The 21,973-nt window shown below is 40.8% G+C and overlaps 2 protein-coding genes across 12 annotated transcripts in view; both read right to left on the reverse strand.

The window, feature by feature from the left end:
- Nucleotides 1-21,973, reverse strand: part of UBA3 (ubiquitin like modifier activating enzyme 3) — a 444,187-nt gene that overhangs the window by 121,582 nt on the left and 300,632 nt on the right. The gene's annotated exons all lie outside the window — the stretch shown is intronic.
- Nucleotides 1-21,973, reverse strand: part of FRMD4B (FERM domain containing 4B) — a 329,668-nt gene that overhangs the window by 7,224 nt on the left and 300,471 nt on the right. For all 11 annotated transcript variants that reach the window (XM_060110254.1, XM_060110252.1, XM_060110249.1 and 8 more), the window contains 10 exons: nucleotides 18,059-18,135; nucleotides 16,356-16,494; nucleotides 15,489-15,630; nucleotides 14,462-14,595; nucleotides 14,246-14,365; nucleotides 12,621-12,849; nucleotides 9,845-9,901; nucleotides 8,040-8,187; nucleotides 4,101-4,220; nucleotides 2,117-2,928 (listed from right to left, as the gene is read on the reverse strand). In XM_060110254.1, coding sequence (XP_059966237.1) covers nucleotides 2,117-2,928; nucleotides 4,101-4,220; nucleotides 8,040-8,187; nucleotides 9,845-9,901; nucleotides 12,621-12,849; nucleotides 14,246-14,365; nucleotides 14,462-14,595; nucleotides 15,489-15,630; nucleotides 16,356-16,494; nucleotides 18,059-18,135 — 1,978 coding nt within the window. The remainder of the gene's footprint in view (nucleotides 1-2,116; nucleotides 2,929-4,100; nucleotides 4,221-8,039; nucleotides 8,188-9,844; nucleotides 9,902-12,620; nucleotides 12,850-14,245; nucleotides 14,366-14,461; nucleotides 14,596-15,488; nucleotides 15,631-16,355; nucleotides 16,495-18,058; nucleotides 18,136-21,973) is intronic.

A 21,973-nucleotide genomic window follows, 5' to 3' on the forward strand; every position in this document is an offset into this window, starting at 1 on the left:
AGCTTTGGAGCTCGGGCAGGGTCATTTAAACGCTCTAAGTCAGAACTGCCGCAGCTGCAAGAGTAGAATAATAATAATACACATAACAACAGCACTCATTACAGAGAACTGCTGCATACATTAAGTGGGAGAGTATACGTAAAGCGCTGAGCAGGTCGGGTGGCACAGGGTAAGTTGCCAGTAAATGGTGATTGTCCTTACTACTAAAACTGAGTCACCCAGAGAGCCTTTAGGTGGCTGGAAGAGATTACAAAACCCCTGACTAATTCGGCAAATAATCAGAAACTTATCTCTCTAGGAGAATGATGCGTGCCTGTTATAAAACATTTCTGTAGCTATAAAATGTATAATTCTGGGAGCACTGATTCCATCCATCCAATTCCTTAAAATGTGATGCCTTTTGGCCTATGGGGCCAAATCCTGCTGGTATCAGCAAGGTTCATGCCCTCACACTGGGTCCAGGAAGTGTTATCTCCATTCTCACCTTTGCCCCAGTCCTGAGCCAACGGCCAGGAATGTTGAAGTTTCTGAGTGACACCTGCTTCTCCCTGGCCTCGCTGTTTAAAGAGGCATTACCCCAGTGCTGTGCCCTGATGACCATCCACATGCATCCCAGCCCTCTTTCTTTGGTTTCTGAAACACCCAGAAATTGAAGGGGAAGAAAGACATTCTCTAATCAGAGCCACAGATAAGAAATAACTACAGGAGGCTTTTCATATGTTAGATGTGGTAATAAATGGGAAAGTCCAAGCAGAAGTCCAAAGTCCTGGACAAATACGAGAACACTAGAACCCAAATGGAAATCTCCATGGAGATGCCTCTTGTCAACAACATTAGGAAACTTTTAAAGGAAAACTTCTCACCGAAGATCACACAATGATTCAGGAATCCCTGAGCTATGTCTCACTAAGGTGTCATGCTTGAAAGAGGGGGCGAGACTCATGACCTCATGTGGTTTGAGAATTCATCCATTTCTTAGAGCTTTAATATTGCTTAATTTTCATATAGTCCTCTGGCTGCTAACTAGACTGTGAATTCATCCAGGCCAGGAACTGGCTTGAAACTGGATCCTCAGTATCTATGCCTGCTTGTTTGCTGAATAAATGAAACCCTGGGCAGACTCTCCATTTAGGCCCCCATTTCTCTCCTTAAAGTATGCCTAGCACAGCTGGAGGTACACAGTAAACCCTCCAGGAACAGAAGTGGAGTTAGGGACCAAAGTCAACACGTGAAGAGAACACCTCTAATCCAAATTATCTTTGACAGTCCCTTAAATCAGCCATAAAGTGGAATACATATGATTACTGAATTAAGACCTGCAAAGTACTTAGAACACTGCCAGGAACAGTGGTTAGTAAATGCCACCTCCTATCAGACTCATTAGAAGCCTTACACACAGACCTGAGCATTTGGAACAAACTGCCTTTAGATAATCCAATTCCTACTTGTGAACAGGGAAAGATGTATAACCTTAATGGTTTTCTGCTTACCTGAAGGATTTATGCTATTCTCTTAATATATCAAACCTTGACGCCCTGAACATTTATTTATTTACTTATTTATTTTTATTGAAGTATAGTTGATTTACAATGTTCTGTTAGTTTCAGGTGTACAGCACAGTGATTCAGTTTACGTATACATATATATATATATATATGTATGTCTGTGTGTGTGTGTGTATATATATATATATATATATATATATATATATATATATATATAATGTTCATTTTCAGATTCTTTTCCCTTATAGGTTTATTACAAAATATTGAGTATAGTTCCCTGTGCTATCCAGTAGGTCCTTGTTAGTTATCTATTTTATATATAGTAGTGTGTATCTGTTCATCCCAAAGCCCTGAACACTTTAAAGAGATGTGACTGTCAATGGAAGACCTAGAAAAGATAAAAATATATGAAAGCCGCTAACCCAGGGCAGCACAGAGAGTAGGTGCTCAATCAATGTTTGTTGGACTTGAATCTGTGGCTCTACCCAATGGCTACCACTCTCCTGATCTTGGGTCCTGGTCTCGTGACCCTTGAGGGGAGTGGTTTGGGGTAGGTGGGGAACATGAGGTAAATGAAATCTGGATATCAAGTGCCTCCGCAGTATTCTTACCTGAAGAGTAGGAAGACGCTCGGCTGCTTGGAGAACAGGGTACCTGCAGCCCGGCAAAGCCCAGGCTCCTCTGCGATCCCCTGTCCGAATCAAAGCTAGTCTGTGTGCTGTGGCCCTGCTCCTTCTGCCCAGAGGCCCGCTGGTACCAGCCACGCAGGTGCTCTGCCACTAAGGCCTTGTGGATGTTTTTGGTGATGTGCTCTGACTTGGCAGCAGCCTTCCTCGGCAGCCGGAGAGTTGCATACGGGTTATGGGGCACCCGGTCGACCTCGTCTTCATGAAACGACCTGCTGTAGTCCCTTGGGTGGTCATATCCATAGTGGGCGGAGGACCGGTAGGAAGGATTGACACTGTACTGTCCTTCAGTGTCGTTCTCGTAGACGTAGCCACCAGTGTAATACAGATCACACTCTGCATATGGCATGTACCCGGCCGTGTAGTAACTGGAAGAAGGCTGCTCCTGACTCTTTGAGTAGACGCCATTCTTCAGACTATCCTTTTGTGCTAGGTTGGGCATGCTTCCTGAATTTGAAGTCGAAACGTTCTGCTTCTTGGACCTTCTCCGACCCCTGGAGCGAGTGTCCAGAGTTTGGGTGGTGTAACAGGGGCCGGCCACAGGTGTCACGCAGTAATACTCTGTGCTTGACTGGCTGGTATAGGAAGACCCGTCATCCAGGATTTCTGTGCTGCTGCTTCTTTGGGATTTGGAGAGGGAGAGAAATGGCTTATCATGGTCCATCTCAGAGAGCAGATGAGACTGGGACTCAAGGCTTCCACTCCGCTGGCGGCAGTGCTGAGATGAAGATTCAGGTCTGAAAGAGGAGGAAGCAAACTTGTAAAAGACAAACAAGGGAAGGAGGACTGAGGGAAGGGAAGAGGACACCACGTCGAACGATTTAATAGCTCCTGAACTGCACTAGGATTTTTAAGGTTTCCAAAGCTGAACACACAACAGAAACCACTGGGTTCACATGGTCAAAATGAGAAAAGAAATCGATTCTGTCAATTGGGCAATCCACATCCTTCCTTGACAATAGGGAAGATAAACTGATGCTGTATAACCTACATCAAAGCCTAAGAAAAATCCCACATGTCTTTGGAGGGTTCTTTCTTCCAACAGGATAGCAGGATACATAGACTAGGGTGAACGCAGCATTTGTTGGGGAACAGAGTCTGGCTTTGACATTGGAGACATCTGGGTTGAGTTACGGCTCCATCATTTCCCAACCGTATGAATGTGGACAAGATATTTAACTAACGTCCCTCCCTCCTCTGTAAAATGAGGAAAAACACAGTATCTAGTATCTCCAGTCAGACTTGTTGTGGGGACCAAATAATATAGTGCATATAAAATAGCACAGCCTTCAGTAAAAACTTCAAAATGTTGCTACTGTCATTATCTTCATCCTCACCATTGAATAACAAATGGTAATGTCCAGTTGGAAAAATTAAGGCACAAAAAATCCAGTATCTACCCAAACCACGTACATTTTCAAGCACATTTTCTTGGCTCACATATTTGATCTGTTAAGTGCATAGAAAGTGTAGAGCCATAAAATAAAGTCCACTGCAGAAAGTGATTAAAAACACAGTGAAGGGACTTCCCTGGTGGCACAGTGGTTAAGAACCCGCCTGCCAATGCAGGGCACACGGGTTCAAGCCCTGTTCCGGGAAGATCCCACATGCTGCGGAGCAACTAAGCCCGTGCGCCACAACTACTGAGCCTGCGCTCTAGAGCCCGCGAGCCACAACTACTGAGCCCATGCGCCTAGAGCCCGTGCTCCACAAGAGAAGCCACTGCAATGAGAAGCCCGCGCACCGCAACGAAGAGTAGCCCCTGTTCGCTGTAACTAGAGAAAGACTGCGGGCAGCAATGAAGACCCAACGCAGCCAAATTAAAAAACAAACAAACCACAGTGAAGTAAAACAAAACCTTAAAGCAAAAGTCAACAGAGAGAAAGCAACTGGAATGAAGCCCTCTTACTGCAAGTGGCTGCTGCTGTAAGCATTCCGGGTGAGAACAGGTGTGGTGGGCACGCTTAGCCCTCCCTGGGACCGCCTCTCCAGAGTTTTGTAAGGACTGCTGTGTGTCGACAGCATTTCTCTGTGACGGTAAAAAAAAAAAAGAGAGAGAATTCAGGAAATGAGGAGCCACCTAACATTTCTGGCAAACTTGTTATAAGCTGATTAGAAACTTACTGGAGGGGGGAGGAATAAATTAGAAGCTTGGGATTAACAATACACATGACTATATATAAAATAGATCATCAACAAGGGCCTACTGTCAAGCACAGGGAGCTCTACCCAATATTCTGTAATAACCTACAGGGGAAAAGCATCTGAAAAAGAAGAGATATATGTATATGTATAACTGAATCACTTTGTTGTACACCTGAAACTAATACAACATTGTAAATCAAATTACTCCAATATAAAACAAAATAAAAAGAGCCTGCTGTATAAAAAGATAAATAAAATAAAATTCAAAAAAATAATAATAAAATAGAATTAAAAATAAAATAGATAACCAACCAGAAACTACTGTATAGCACAGGGAACTATACTCAATATTTTGTAATAACCTATAAGGGAACAGAATCTGAAAAAATTATATCTAGGTATAACTGAATCACTTTGCTGTACACGTGAAACTAACACAACATTGTAAATCAACTATACTTTAATTAAAAAAAAAAGGAAGGAAACTTACTGGAAACTGAAGGAATGGGAACATAAAGAGATAATTGGGAAAACTGGCTTTGTGGCTTAGTAGCCTGGTGCATCTTAGATGAGTCTTAGCGGAAGCACAAGTGATGTGACTCTGAGTCATAAATATGGAGGAAAAAACTAGAAGACGTTTAAAAAAGGGTGTACTGAATAAAACAGACTGGAAGCAACGAGAGCAGGGGCAGCAAATCCTTTCTCTGTAAAGAGCCTCAAAGTAAATATTTTTGGCTTTGTGGGCCAGATGATCTCTGTTGCAATGATTCAACTCTGCCCTTGAAGTAAGAGACCAGTGTAGGCAATATGTATGTGAATGGAGGTGACTGCGTGCCAATCATATTTGACCGTGGACACTTAAATTAAAATTTCATACAATTTTTATGTCACAAAATATTACTGCTTTTGATTTCCATTCCAGTATTTAAAAATCTAAAACCATGCTTAGCTCATGGGCCATATAAAAATAGGCTGCAGCATGAATTTGGGTAGTGGACTGTCATTCACAACATCCTTAAATCACTTTGTCCACTTTCCAGCACAGTGAGAACACAATTTGAAGTTAATTTTTTAATTAAAAATGACTTTGATTACACTTCACTTGTTACAAAAGCATGTCAAGTTCATTGCAAAAAAGCTTAAAAATACAGATAAACATTTAAATGCCCATAATCTGATACCTCAGATAGTCAGAACACTAAACATTTTCAGATATTTTTACTAAGCATATATACTTATAAGCATTTATACTTTTATTGGGATTAACATACACACACTATTATATATAAAATAAATAACCAACAAGGACCTACTGTATAGCACAGGAAACTATACCCCATATTTTGTAATAACCTATAAGGGAAAAGAATCTGAAAAAGAATACACACACATACACACACACACACACACACACACACGTATGTATAACTGAATCACTTTCCTGTATGCCTGAAACTAACATGACATTGTAATACAACTATACTTCAATTTTAAAAAAGCATTTATACTTTTAACAACAAAAAATGAGATCTTACTGTATATATATTCTCTTTCAAAACCCACTTAAAATTTTTGATTTAACATTTTATGTCACTTAGTATTCACCTACACTGTTATTTTAATGAGTTTATAGTATTCCAGTGTAAAGACTGACCATAATTAAACAATCCACTAGTTGAGCATTTGGGCTGTTTTCATTTGTTACTAGTATAAACAATGCTGTGAAAAGCATCCTGTAGTTAATTCAAGAGGAAAAATTCCTAAAAGCGAAATTGCTGGATCAAAGAGCAAACCCATCTTAAGCTATTGGGGATGGAGGCATAATAATTTTTAAGATAATGATTTTCCCAGTTATAATTCCTCTTGCTGAAATAGCTTTGTTTTCCCTAATATAATAAACACACTTGTCCAGTGTTATCTGATAGGACTTTCTTCAATTATGGAAATGTGCTATATCTGTGCTACCCAATATCAGCCATCAGCCACATGTGCCTATTAGGACTTGAAATGTGGCTGGTAGGACTGAGGAACCGAATTTTAAATTTTATTTACTTTTAATTAAATTGGACAGCACAGCTCTAGACACCTGGATCTCTATTGTTTAAGGCAACAGTTTTTAGATGCTAACCTACAAACTGGGGCTAATATGAGATAAAAGTTTTCACTGGTCTTTGACAAATTAGAAATATAACAAAATGTGGGTTTTCTTTTCATAAGCGAAAAATTATTTAATCTAAATAATCTTCCTTTATTTATTTATTTATTATTAATTTTTTTTTTGTGGTACGCGGGCCTCTCACTGTTGTGGCCTCTCCCGTTGCGGAGCACAGGCTCCGGACGTGCAGGCTCAGCGGCCATGGCTCACGGGCCCAGCTGCCCCGCGGCATGTGGGATCTTCCCGGACCGGGGCACGAACCCACGTCCCCTGCATCGGCAGGCGGACTCTCAACCACTGCGCCACCAGGGAAGCCCTAATCTTCCTTTTTTTTGAGACTAATTTCCATCTTTCCTGAGATGCACTATAATATTGGCTAAAATCACATCACAGGCTTTGGAGTCAGGCTACCTAGGTTCAAATCCCAATTCTGACATTTACTAGTTGACAAAACCAACAAGTGATTCATGCTTTCTGGTCCTTGGTGTACTTATCTATAATTGGTAAGGATGGTAGTAATACAGTCAGGATTGTTGTGAGGATTAAATTTATTAATACATATTAAAACACTTCAAACGGTGTCTGGCACATAGTAAGTGCTCAATAAATGTTAACTTCATATTTTTGTTATTATTATTATTACAACGATGACTGTATTTTGGATATGTAAATGTCTTTTTTTTTTCATGAAATCGTAGTGCTGTTTGTTTGAACATTCTGATTAGACAAAGTAAAAAGTTGGTAATCCTATCTTGAGCCCTATGTAGAAAAAAAAAAAAAAAAAAACTAGTATTGATCCCTGCAGCCAAATTCTGGGAACCATTGGTCTGTCATCTTTTAAAAAGTTATTGCCCTGTTGTTATTGCCCTGATAATATTTACTTGAGACACTTGAGAAGTTGTATTATCTACTTTACAGACTAAAAATGTACTGAAGTCCCATTTTCCTTTGAAAGTTCAGAAGTCAGTTCTCTCACTTGGTTTGGAAGAGTGGTATTTAATGACAGTTTCCTGAAACCGTGGGTGATGAAACAGAACTTTGGACACTATACCCAAATTCAGATTATAATCAATGTTCCTATAATTTAATATAAATCAAATAGACTTTAAAATCAAGGAAACACCAAATACTTTTCAAAACATCTCTTTTTTTTTTTTTTTTTTTGCGGTATGCGGGCCTCTCACTGTTGTGGCCTCTCCCGTTGCGGAGCACAGGCTCCGGATGCGCAGGCCCAGCGGCCATGGCTCACGGGCCCAGCCGCTCCGCGGCATATGGGATCCTCCCAGACCGGGGCACGAACCCGTATCCCCTGCATCGGCAGCCGGACTCTCAACCACTGCGCCACCAGGGAGGCCCTCAAAACATCTCTTTAAAAACACTTCCACTTGTTACCAACAATAAATAACTGGGTTAGTTTGTATGCTTTGGTTTTACAAGATAACACTTTCTGAAAGAATAAAAAGGATAACGCAAAAATGGGTTGATTGTTTTGGAGAAAAGATCTCATAGTGGCAAGGCATTCACCTCACTGATAATGTGACTTCTTACCTGGACTGTCTGGTATCCACAAACTGTTCATTGATGGACGACTTTCTGAAATGGATTCTCTCAATCCCGAGAGACTTGGGAGGAAGAATTCTTGGAGAATGAGGTACTGAACTTGATTGCTGCCCAGCAAGAGTACAGGTGTCATTGGCTATAATAAGTAAATTGAATGAAAGAATAAGTAGATAAATAAAAAAGTAAACAAATACCATGCCAAAACCTCCCAAAAAAGAAAGTGGAAGATTTGTCTGGTGAGCAAAGTGGTCTTCCAAAGATGATATTTTTAGAAGTACTTACGTTTCAGGGAATTTATTTTTATATTTTATACAATAGAAAAAAAATTATTGAATGTTCTTGTGGGGCCTGACCCAACTTATGCCAACTCAATAGGTGGCATGCTGAGCAAATAAATCTCTCAGGTGGAATGGGTAATACTATACTATACTTTTCTAGAATTATATTACAGAAAAACCTCAGTGTGTAAGGGGCCAAGAGGAAGCTGGCCTGTAAAGTGGGCCTGGATCAGTTTTGTTCAGCTTTACTTTTAAATTTGTCTTAATTAATTTTTTTATTTTTGGCTGTGTTGGGTCTTCATTGCTGCGTTCAGGCTTTCTCTAGTTGCAGTGAGCTACTCTTCATTGCAGTGCATGAGCTTCTCATTGCGGTGGCTTCTCTTGTTGCAGAGCACGGTCTCTAGGTGCACCGGCTCAGTAGTTGTGGCACACAGGCTCAGTAGTTGTGGCACACAGGCTTAGCTGCTCCGTGGCATGTGGGATCTCCCCGGACCAGGGCTCGAACCCGTGTCCCCTGCATTAGCAGGCGGATTCTTAACCACTGCGTCACCAGGGAAGCCCTGTTCAGCTTTACTTTTAACGTTCTTAGGCCTCCTTGGCTGACCAAAGGCTCATCCTATCATTAAAAGTGATGAATCTGATTTATGATAAGTCATTAGGGAATTGTTGTGTCTCCCACTGGTATTTGTATTTCCAAAGAGGAATGGCAAACATGATCAAACCTCAGCTCAAAGGAAGAATTCTGAAATGGTAGACTTTCATGAACCATTCCATTTGGGGGAAGATAAAGCAGTAGGGGTTAGTGGTTCCCCCAAATTCTTTAAATCACATCAAATAGATAGCGAGCTCCTCTGCTTAAGCACAAGGAAGGGATTACGAGGAAATACTCTGTCACTTGACATGAAATCCATTCCATCATGAAATATGTTGACCACAGGTCATTACAATAGATACAGTCTACCTCTAGGAAACCAACATAATGACATGTAACCCAATTTCTAAAATGTGTGTTTCTTCCTAAGAAAAATAAACTCCAACTTAACTGGAATAAGTAGACAGTGATAAACTCTACCTTATTTCCTGGTAGTGTAGTGTAGGCTACACAACACTAATTTCCTGGTTTTGGTATTGGACACTAACTACATAAAATGTCACCAGCAGACAAAGCTGGGTGAAGGACTCTGTATTACTTACACAACTTCTCTATAGTTACTTCAAACGTTAAAAAAAAAAAAATCCTACAGAGCCTTACAAATCCTTATCAAGATACCTATTCACTCGAGTTATGGTACTCTGATTCCCTGAAGTCATGTGATTTGTACGGTACTGTATTTAATGCTGAGCTAACCTGTGTAGAAGTTAATCCTAATCCCCCGTTCCCAGCCATTCTGCATAAATGTAAGTTAGCTGTCTACTTTTCCCAGAAGAATAATAAACAGACTTTACTTAACTCAAAAATATTCTTAATATTTCAGAATATATAACGTTTTAAACTGAAAAGGGGGAGCTACTTACAATCATCATAGGTGGTAGTGTCAGACAAGGAGCTACCTTCTGATGGGATTATGTCTTCTGTGAATAAAATAAACTGCCTTTAGTATAATGGTGCATTTGGACACCCCTAATAGTTCAATAAAACCCTTTTCAATGGAGTGCATCTTATTTTTATTTAGATAAACACAACTAATTACAGTGCATTAGGAAGTTAACTATTTTAAGAATGAACTCATTGACTACTGAAGGTATAAACATCTTATATACTGTACAAATATTACATTGGATTATTTGTTTTTTTTTTTTTTTTTCCTTTTTGCGGTATGCGGGCCTCTCGCTGTTGTGGCCTCTCCCGTTGCGGAGCACAGGCTCCGGATGCGCAGGCCCAGCGGCCATGGCTCACGGGCCCAGCCGCTCTGCGGCATATGGGATCCTTCCAGACCGGGGCACGAACCCGTATCCCCTGCATCGGCAGGCGGACTCTCAACCACTGCGCCACCAGGGAGGCCCTACATTGGATTATTTATTAAAGTGGAACAGAGTTTGAGAACGGTCCTTTGAGAATCTACTATACTGTTAGGATAATTTATTTTTTTGAGCCCTCCCCTGAAGAGAAGGGCTTTTTCTTGATTGCGTGTGGTGGTCACTTGTGGTGCATAAGCTTCTCAATCAGACCAGGGTTTCTTAACAGTGGGTGGCCGTACTGACATTTTGGACTGGATGATTCTTTGTTGCAGGGGGGTGGGGGGTGGAGGACGGTGGGTGCTGCCCTTTGTACTGTAGGATCTCCAGCCTCCACCACCACTGGATGCCGGCACCACCCCACCCTCAGTTTTGACAATCAAACACGTCTGCAGACATTGCCAAATGCTCCCTGGGGTGCAAAACTGCCCCCGAGTGAGAACTACTGAAGCAGACAGACCTGGGTTCACATCCTGGTTTTGTCACTTACTGGCTGTGAGACCCAGGGCAAATTACTTAATCTCTCCAAGCATCATTTGGCTCAACTCTACAATAGGGATAAGAATAGTACCTAGTGTTAAGTGCTTTGGTGAGCATTAAATGACGTAATAGATGTAAAGCCCTTAGCCCAGCTCCTGGTACAGGACACATGCTCAATAAATGTTAGCTATACTTACGACTTTGGTTCCCTAAACACAGCCTTCTGGTGAAAGAACTCTGGTGGTTGAAAATGCCCATAATGATCTGATTATTACTGGTGCCCATCAAATGTTACAAGATGGGTTTAGCAAAAAGTGTTATCTCAGATGTTGATGTACTCTGGCAAGTCATTCCATACTCAGTGTCAACAATGGGCAAGGTTACAGGCAAACACGACACCTCAGTGTAAGCTTCAAAGCCATTATGAAGTGAATCTCCACATCCAGGCTCAAATGTTCATCTCTATCAGAGCCAGGAGGACCGTCTCTTAATTGGACACACAGTAGAGCTTGAAGGCGAAATGCCAGTAGAGTCAGCTGTCAGGCAGGCTTTAAAAAAATCCACCTGATATATGCTCAACACCAGTGCTGCCCAAATGTCAGTTACTGAAAAGGATAACATTTGAATCTTACACAGCTGGGGATGAATGGGCCACAACAAATGGCTATGAAACTTAAGTGCACTGCTAGTCATCCATCTCTGTAGGTCCAGAATGTGACCACTGACTAGGCCAACTGGATTTCGCATTCAGAGTCACAGCCATCCTAAATTCCCCAGCTGTAGTTGACGCACAGCTGTGTGTTGATGTCTGTGCATTCACTTTCCAAAAAGCCATATCTCTGCTTTGCAAATCATATGCTCTGAAGCGGAGTACACTTTAAACCTGATTACCATATTTTGTCAAATCTAAGATGTATAATTACTTGATGTCCCAGTAAAAAAAGAAAAAGTACTGCCGATCATAACTGTAACACTCCATCTAGTATAAGAATTATCCCAATTTCACAGATGTTTAAATGGGGAAAAAAAAGTCTTGAAATCAAAGAAATAGAATCGTATTTCAACCAGTGATCAAGGCTAAAAATCGTGCTAATAAATACGGAAGGCCAACTGGACTTGAAATCGACCTAAATGAGAATTTTTTCAGTTTACTTTTTTCCTGAATATTAAAGTTTTAGATACATAATGTTGAGAATTTTGAAAATATGGAAGAGAATTAGGAAGAAAATTAAGTGACATGAAATTCTACAACTATTAATATTTTGAACTCTTTCCCAACCAGTCTTTGTGTGTACATAATTATAAAATGTCAGGACCATGTTATGGTTACAATTTTGTATTCTGCCTTCTGCATTTCATAATATAACGTGAACATATGCCCATATCTTTAAATAGCCTCCATAAATGACAATAATCGTAAGAGCTCTTTTCTATCCACATATGTTGGATAGGTCCTTAAGACAATGTATGGTCTGCTGCATTAAAAACCTTTGAGAAACTACTAGGTAGGGCCCAGCTCTCTTATTATCCTGTGTTTTCAAATGTATTTCTTGCAATGACATCAGGCCAGTTAAAGGTGAATCTCTCTTATTAGGAACCAATATTGCTATGAAAGCTCTTTCATGCTGAAAATTAAAGCAATGCAATAGTATAGTATTACAATAGTAAGAAGGTCACTAAAAACCAAGTTAATATACTTGTAAGACTGAAATTCCAAACCCTTTTTATCCTAAGAAACTCATAATTAATCCTGTTCTTTCTTTTGTCTCTTACCAGATGAACTGGTTTGGAAACGGTACATTCCATCAAGAGGATTGACTTATGTGACTCTAAAAAAACCTTACTAATTACTAACCTGGTAAGATAACTGTTGCTTTCTGGCTGGGTTTCTTTCCACATCTAATTCGGTATTCATTTATTGCATTTTCAATCTCCTGAAGCTTTTTCACCGCATCCGTGTAATCTTGCTTTCGTTTTTTCTTCACAGTTTTACAAAGATCCGGCTCGTTGGCAAGTTTCTTTGCAGCTTCAACCAGCTTTTGCTGTATTAGGAAATTGCTCTCCATTTCTTGCAAAGCAGGGTCCTGCATTTACATGATGATACTGTTTTATTTTTATGGACACACACAGTCACTGTGATATGTGCTAGATAATAAAATTTCTCTTTCTCATGCGTTCTCAAATCAGATGCTCTCTGAGAATAAAATCCTCCTAAGTTTTACTGCTTAGGTATTCTCAAACATTTTCATAGAAGACAAGACCTCCCTCCTCCATTTACTTTAACTGAATAGTCCAACTCCCTGTCCTTTTCAAAGAAGGGAATGGCCTTCCATTCATTCAGTTGGTTGGATGAAGATCGTATTTTTCAAGAAGGGATACTTCACCCAAGATTCATAGCCAGAGAATGCTATATTCACATGCACAGCTTTAGAAACAGATAAATTGAGGTTTGATTCCTCTTTCTGGGTGATTCCTGGTTGTATGACCCTGGACATATTGCTTAATTTTTAATGCTTCGATTTTTTTTTTCATTTGTAAAAGGGAGATAACACCCACCTTATGAAAGTATGGTGAAGATGAAAGGAAATAATGTATGTGCATTGCTTAGCCCAGAGCTGGGTATACAGTGAACACTCAATCAATAGCCAGGCTCACTTTATTATTAATGGAAACTGCTATCATTTTCTAAAGCCAAGATGGCTAAACTTCTGCAAGAAACACGAGTAGGGTCACAGTGTCTGATGTCATGCAGATGAGAAAGTACCCTCTATATTGGCTAACAAATATTTTAACTTTATTATACCCAAGTGCTATACATGTGTTATCTCACTGAATACTCCTTGCATCCCTCAGAGGGAAGAACAATCATTACCCCCATTTTACTGATGAGAAAACCCAAGAATTGAGACTTCACAGAGGGTCAACGATTTGCCAAAGGCTACTTGGTTTTAAGGGGGAGACTCGAGTGCTGGAAGTCTTAATTCTTATAATAGTATTTCTCAATTTATAAACATTTAGAGTTCATTTAGTGCTCTTTCTGTTTGGCGGGGGGTAAAGTCATGAGAGAGAACTCAATTTTAACTAGACTGTGCACGAAAGAAAGGATTCAACTTGGTCTCCATGATCACTTTTTTTTTCTTTTTTTTTTTTTTTGCGGTATGCGGGCCTCTCACTGTTGTGGCCTCTCCCGTTGCGGAGCACAGGCTCCGGATGCGCAGGCCCAGCGGCCATGGCTCACGGGCCCAGCCGCTCCGTGGCATATGGGATCCTCCCAGACCGGGGCACGAACCCGTATCCCCTGCATCGGCAGGCGGACTCTCAACCACTGCGCCACCAGGGAGGCCCTCCATGATCACTTTTAACTGGTGAGATAAACATGTAGAGCAGTAACTCAAAAACCAAAGGAACAAGTCAGCCACACTGATCTGACAGCATTTCTGTCTCAGTGTTGACAGACACGCTCAGAGCTGGTGCTCATACCTCTTCACTCGGCAGCAAGTTGTCATCTAATTTGAAGGCGGTACCTACACGCCTTCTGACGTGAGGAGGTTTCTCACCTACGTTCAGTGGATACTCCTTTGGCATTTTGCCTGTGAGCTCCTGTAAAACAGGACAGAACCGAGAGGGAGATCACTGACCCTGGCTGGACCCGTCAAGCACGATTTGAAGTGCTGCCCAAGAGCAGAAGACACTCACAGCCTCCCGCAAACAGATCTTCTTGAGCTCTTCAACTTTTTTCAGAAGTTTTTCTTGCAACAGCTTTTCCTTCTTCTTGAGTTCAAGGATTTTCTCTCTCTTCTGCTCCTCACTGACTTCCGAGTCTTGAGAACCTGGGGGGGATTGGGCGGGAGGGCAGAGAAGGTTTATACAAGGCATGTTTCCTTCCTTTTTAAAGGACAAGGGATTTTTAAGCCAAACCTGCTGTTTAATAATAGTTTATTTCTTTCCTCCTTGTTTCTGAACATAATAAAAGGAAACTGGAGAACATTTTCTCATGCTTCTGGGCATCAAACAGGGCCTGGTAATAATATATGCCTTTTGCATTTTGGCTCAGTCATTTTAGAAGCAATGATAAAATGCTTAGTGTTTCAGACACACCCAGGGAAGAAATTCATTTTTCTGAGCAGGAGAGAAGGTAAGATGTTCCCTGAGATAGTTGTTTAGAATGTTCTTTTAGAAAGTAAGCAAGGCAAAGGAATACTCTATGCTTCACGTTCACAAGCTGACAATGGGATTTAGATGAGAAATTATTTTTAGTGAAGTTATGTACACTTAGTGAGACTCTTATCCAAAATTTCTACAGAGGAAGGGTTTAGGGGCAAAAATCACTTTGGGGGTGAGGTGGGTTTGAAGGCTGTAGTCATGGTTCAATTTATGTTAAATGGAGAATTAGACAATTGTTTGTATCAAAAACTACATATTGGGGAAAGAAAAAGCTTATGAACCTTATGGGGAGAAAATATTCTTGCAAGCTACCCTGAGGCACTCACTATCTTAGTATCTATTGTTAATTATACAAACTGACTTTACTATTTAACTTTCTTCATACTCTTTTAAAAATTAATTTCAAAATTTATTCAAAACCGCAGTATACTGTAGGTTCCATATGCTTATTTATTCCCAAAATAATGGGTTAAAAGATACATTTGAAAGTTGTTTACAACGAAAAATATGTGAAATAAGATAAAGATCGCTTGCACGCTCTCTAATCCAAAAATATTACCTGAGGAGATTAAACTGCCGTTGCTTGCCATGATGAACTGACTTTTTGCCTCTAGTGTCACCATTTTGGAGACCCTTGGTGTTCCCATCTCAGTCAAATCCATTGCAATATCGTCTAAACTCCTGGCTGAAGGAATTTTTGCCTAATATAACATTGAAATGGAATTCACTCAGTTAAACCTATTTCAAATTAATAAAGCAATTCAGGGGCCTCCCTGGTGGCGCAGTGGTTAAGAGTCCGCCTGCCGATGCAGGGGATACGGGTTCGTGCCCCGGTCTGGGAGGATCCCATATGCCGCGGAGCGGCTGGGCCCGTGAGCCATGGCCGCTGGGCCTGCGCATCCGGAGCCTGTGCTCCGCAACGGGAGAGGCCACAACAGTGAGAGGCCCACATACCGCAAAAAGAAAAAAAAAAAAAAAAAAAAAAAAAAAAAATAAAGCAATTCAGTAACTATGGAATAAAAATGTCAACACAGAGGGCAATATAGAATTTTTATATACAAAAGTGATATTTTTCAGAACAAAAACATAAGATTTCAGCTTTGCAGTTAAAATGTTTTAGTAACTAGGCATGATTCTTTCTCATGGTATAGTTCAATCATTAACATTAAAACATCCTGAGTGTACTGTACACATACATGCATGCCAAAAAGCTGGCAAATCTTACAGTTTTCAGATCAGGTTATATGTTGCCCATTTTTTTAAATGTAAGAAAAATTAAAACAATTGGTAGTAAAACTTAAAAAAAACAAAACTCGAGGAACAAAAACCCATGTGCTTGCATCTTTTCTGAGAAAGCTTATCTTGAGAACACAAAGCCAGTGAGGGACAGGACTCTGTCCTTATAGAAATGCTTCTAGTTACTTACTTTGCTTTGTTTCCGGTCCAGGTAAAACTGATGCTGACTAATTGCCATTACCCAGATGGACTTGATGAGAGAAGAGTTCGCATACCACGTTTGCACAAAGAGGCCACTTTGCCCAAAGGTTCTTCTGGATACCGAAATCCTGAAAGATTAAGGAAAGCACTCAAACGATCTGCCTCTGGCCCAGCACAACATAAAATGTACCCAGTGGGTAATGTTGTAACAAAGCTTCCCCTTAATTGTTTTGGCTCTGCCATACTCTTTTGCTGTCAGGGGCCAAGCTTCTGATTTTCTCCTTTTATGAGAAAACCAATCCCACCTGGGTAATATCTCTCTGTAAAAGCAGCATATCAAACAACACATTCACACACTCAAAAGCAGATGAGAAAATGGGAAGAGAATTTGAAAAAGAACAGAAACATGTATATGTATAACTGAATCACTTTGCTGTACACCTGAAACTCATACAACATCGTTAATCAACTATGCTCCAATATAAAATAAAAATTAAAAAATAAATTACTTTAAAAAGGAAAATGATTACTAACTAATATACCAACCATATAATATTTTAGAAAAACCTAAGTCTAGTATGGTTATGTGCATAAATACACACATTCTGCATGCTGTATAGAAGCATGATATTGGAAATAATAGAAATTAAATAGTAAAAAAAGCAGCAGATGAGAATTAGCCACATTAGAGGCTGTCATAAAAGCATTTAGTTAAAGACCATAGGATGTGCGATCATCACAAGAAGGCGGGAATAAATGTGATAATATTTTAAAGACAAAGCAACCAGGATCTGCGTGATCAGCACCTTCCTGAAGGTAAGAGAGCATCTCAGGTCTAGGTAGAATTGTCTGGCTCTGGCACTACCAGAGGATGAACATAATAATATGATGCACGTCCAGAACTGGTCCAGAGTACTGCTTATGCACCAGATGAAAAGAGGAGAGAGGGTCAGAGTAAGGAGACAGCAAGACAGAGAAAGATGGGGGGAAAGCAGACACTGAGTAGGGGTGGGGGTGGGAGAAGGGCACCAATGTTCTTTGTAGGAATTTGCCTTATCTCTTTGGGTCATCTTTTTGTCACAGCTGTTTCCTCCATCCCTCAGACCTCCAAATATCCATAAACTTATCTGAAAAGCAACCGCTGAGGGCCGATAAGGAATTCCTCTGAGGAACTTGGAGAGCCTACATCCTGACTTCAATTCATGTAGATAATTTAGCAACTTTTTATTTAAGGGACCAAGAATACCAAACTGGAAAATGAGCAAAGGATCCGAATAGACATTTCTCTAAAGTAGATATACAAGCGGCCAATGAGCCTGTGAAAAGATGCTCAGCATGCAAATTCAAAGCAGTATGAGCTTATCACTGCACACCACCAGGATGGCTATTCTCTCTCTCTCTCTCTCTCTCTCTCTCACACACACACACACACACCTAAAAATAACAAGTGTTAGGGAGAATGTGGAGAAAATGAAACCATGCACATTGCTGGTGGGAATGTAAAAGGGTGTGTAGCCTCTTTGGAAACAATCTGGCAGTTCCTCAAAAGGTTAAAGAAAGTTACCATTTGATCAAGCAATTCCAATCGTAGATATATACCCAAGAGAAATGAAAACACGTGCACATGAATATTCAGAGCATCATATCTGGATAGTCACCAGGCTCATACAGAAAAAAGGCTGTGATCCTCACCTCCGTGGATCGTGAACTTCAACAGCAAACTTTTTCTCACGGAAATATAAGTTCTCCAGCTGTTTCCACTGGAATAACTAAGAAATGAAGAAAACAGAAAAGCCACACAGCTTTAATTAATGTTAACTTTTACTAAATCTAGAAATCAGCTTAATAATGAAAAAATCAAGAATTAAGACTGAGAAGATTAAGAATTAAGCACTAAGATTAGGCATGAATATGTAATGCAGTCTTTTTACAAACCAACTATAACCTGAAATCTTTCTCTGATGGTAATCTTCACCTCCTCAATCTTCCCTGAACAATAAAACCAGGCAACTGTGGGGAACATGCATACTATTTTTCCTCTGACTCAACTAAATAAAAGGGTAAGGAAATCGCAGATTCCAGTAAGCCCATGCCTTCTGATCAAAGACATTGACTTCATACTTAAATGGAAAGAAATTCAAAGGAATGTCTCAATAAGACCACAGATTAAATTCAAAAGAATGCAAAGTGAAAGTAAAATGGAACCCCAAGCAGGGGTGATTCTCCGAGATACCAGTTTCCCGCCTACAAGAGTTCCTCTAAATGGGACAGAAACTGAGCATTTGGAATTGGAGGCAGGGTAGGGTGGGACTGAACGCTGACACTGACCACTTGGTTTCTGAGCTAGAGCCTCCAGCTTTTGTAAATAGAACCCATTTCTACTGTTGACATTCTAATGCTACACTGGGTGTCATTTGCCAGTTGGTTGGGAGAAACAGAACTTACTTACTGGCAGTGGGCATCTGAAATCTAAATAACTTGTGAAAAGCAGCTCATTCACAGAACTGAGTGTGCCCCGCTGCACTTGCTGGGTTCATTCCCAACCCCTCACGTTAACCTGAGCCCCTGCTTGTCCTTTTAACTTTGACGTCATAGTTGAATTTCTTTTCTCCATCCCAGTCTTGATGATCAGAGAAATACTAGCACAGCGATTTCATTCCATTATTAGACTTCGGCTGGATTTTTAAATTATGTCCAGAGAATCTTCAAAAAGCATTTTAATCATCAAGATAGTAACTTCTCTGCAATGCATGATCAGCAAAACCATTTCCTGGGGTCCGGGAACCAAGACTTTTCACCAACATGTAAACCTCATGTAGAGCAACAGCACGAGCTAAAGGTTCCTGTGTACCTATAGCTGGAAGACAGACATTTTCAAACTGGCCCCCCAGTCCCAAACGGAGTAAAATAAACCAGCACCCACTAAGAACACAGCCCTTCATGGTCTGAACACGTAGTGTCTGTAACTTCAACCATCACCCAGGTAGAAAGAGGAATTTGTAAGAGTTTAAAGCTACATACCGGTTTTCTAAAATGTCCATAGGTTTGAGGCTTTCATTTCTTTTAATCCCAAGGTTCCAAAAGTGGGACAGAAATGGGAAGGCAAAGTCCGAGGTGCTCTCTCCCTCCCCCCCGTCCTGGCCAGGCAGCTCCGGTGAGTTCTGAATGGAGTTTCCTAAGACACTTAGGTGTAACTCAATTTCACAAACCGAGCCTCCCACGGCTGACACCCTACTGACATCACTAACTCCACCGAGTGACATCACCCCAGTTCCACTCCTTCTTTGATCAGGAAGAGGACAGCCAAGTTCTCTCTAGCAGATTTTCCCAGGACAGAGACACATTTTTCAAATGGGGTACAGGGTAGATTCAGATAGTTGTTTTCTGGGAAGTAAGCTGCTTTGAATCCAGGCATAAACTTCACTAGAGGCTGGGTGAGGGAGACATTGCTCCCCCGTTCTACTCACCCCGGACGCGAACAGGTTTGACAGGAAGAGCCACAATGCAGCTCAGCTGTGTTTTCCTTTGCGTCCATTCCCACACACATAAAACCAGGGCCAGACTTGAAACCTGATCTCTGAAAGCCGCCACCTCTCCCTCTTATCACTTACAAACATGAAATACTAGCGCTTTTGCCAGCAGACAGACAGCAGACGGTCCCCCTGCAAGCAAAAACCCTACTTAAAAGGTGAAGGGTTTCAGCTAATTTAAAGAGTGAAATAATTAGATGGCAACTGGTTTGCAAACGAAGTTATGGGAATGAGACTGCATTTTTAAGTCAGAAAGCCAAAGCCATTTCCCCACCTGAAATCTTAAGTTTTTGCAGGGAATTCACTGGAGATCCAGTGGGTTTAGGACTTGGTGCTTTCACTGCTATCGCCCAGGTTCGATCCCGGGAAAGCTTTTGCAAAATGTAATTTCATATATGTGCCTGTAAGAGTATAAAACTGAAGAGGAATGGCACAAGCTTCCTTCGTGATAGCGGTTGGGGACGGTAGAATGTATGAGGGGTAAGTGGCACAGAAAACTTCAATGTTACCAGTCATGTTTGATTTACTTCATTAATAAAAATAAGATGAAGTAAATATAACAAAATATTAGTAATCGTCAATTTAAGTGGTTATGCAGGTGTAGTCACATTCTTGGTATTCCTGTATTTTTTTAATTTCTAAAAATTAAAATAACAGAAGTTTGTATAAAATGAACAAAGGTTGGTCTGTTTCATACAAGAGTGAGATTTCCACTCCCTAACCATTTGGGAGGCCTCTATTTTAGGCATGTATTACCTTTGTGATTTTTATCAATGTTTGAAGTTGCTAAGAAAACACTTCTAATTGTAGTTGCTCTTGATCTAGCTGGCAGCTGGAAATAAGCTAGTTCTTCTTTTGAAATTTCTGAAATATTCTTCTATTGTGCTTTTAAATTATCTTGGAGTTCTCCATCTCAGAGAGCAGGATAAGGCTCTGAAAATGGCAATGGAGCCGAGGTAAAGTGGATTCCATTGCTCACGCAACACGCCTAGGACAGCACCTGGCACATAGCAGGCAGCTGCCCGATCTTCATTCCTGTCCTTTTTGTCCTTAAGTGTTTTCCTTAAAGGGTAAATAAAAGGCCCCCCTCTGGTCAAAATCATTCAAGACTTTGGACCAACAGAAGGATAATAGGAAAATGCCAAAGAAATATCCACCAGGCTGACCAGACTTGTTGGGGTCTCTGTATTACAGAAATGGCCTGACAGGGAATTCCCTGGCGGTCTAGTGGTTAGGATTCAGCGCTTTCACTGCCGTTGGCCCGGGGTTCAATCCCTGGTCGGGGAACTAAGATCCCTGCAAGCTAAGCCATGCAGCACAACCAAAAAAAAAAAAAGAAAAAAGAAAAGAAAAGAGAGAGAAATGGCCTGACATATAAGGAATACTCTAAATCACCTGAAAGATGAAGAACAGTTACAAGAAACCATTTAAGCAAAAAGAACAAAATTCAAAGGAAGGTAGAAGGGAGCAAAGTATGCTTCACATTCTCCACTGTTTGGAGAACACTGGTGCCCATACAGAGTAGGACTATTATAGGGTATGATGTCTTACAGGATAGAACAAGACTATTATATATATTATATTATATGAATGTGTATGTATAAATAAAATTTGTAGGGCTTCCCTGGTGGCGCAGTGGTTGAGAATCTGCCTGCTAATGCAGGGGACACGGGTTCGAGCCCTGGTCTGGGAGGATCCCACATGCCACGGAGCAACTAGGCCCGTGAGCCACAACTACTGAGCCTGCGCGTCTGGAGCCTGTGCTCTGCAACAAGAGAGGCCGCGAGAGTGAGAGGTCCGCGCACTGCGATGAAGAGTGGCCCCCGCTTGCCACAACTAGAGAAAGCCCTCGCACAGAAATGAAGACCCAACACAGCAAAAATAAATTAATAAACTCCTACCCCCAACATCTTAAAAAAATTTGTAATTTTTGTATTAAAACAGAAAAAAAAAATCTGCCCAAGACAGAATTCCCACTCTTGGAGATTTGGGGGTTGGGGGGTAGGAGAAGAGGACTTTTATTTGCTTTGCAAGACAGAGTTATGAGCATGAAACTGGACTGTTTTCTAAAGTGATC

Source organism: Mesoplodon densirostris, chromosome 10 (assembly GCF_025265405.1).
Source record: "Mesoplodon densirostris isolate mMesDen1 chromosome 10, mMesDen1 primary haplotype, whole genome shotgun sequence".
Taxonomy (NCBI): domain Eukaryota; kingdom Metazoa; phylum Chordata; class Mammalia; order Artiodactyla; family Ziphiidae; genus Mesoplodon; species Mesoplodon densirostris.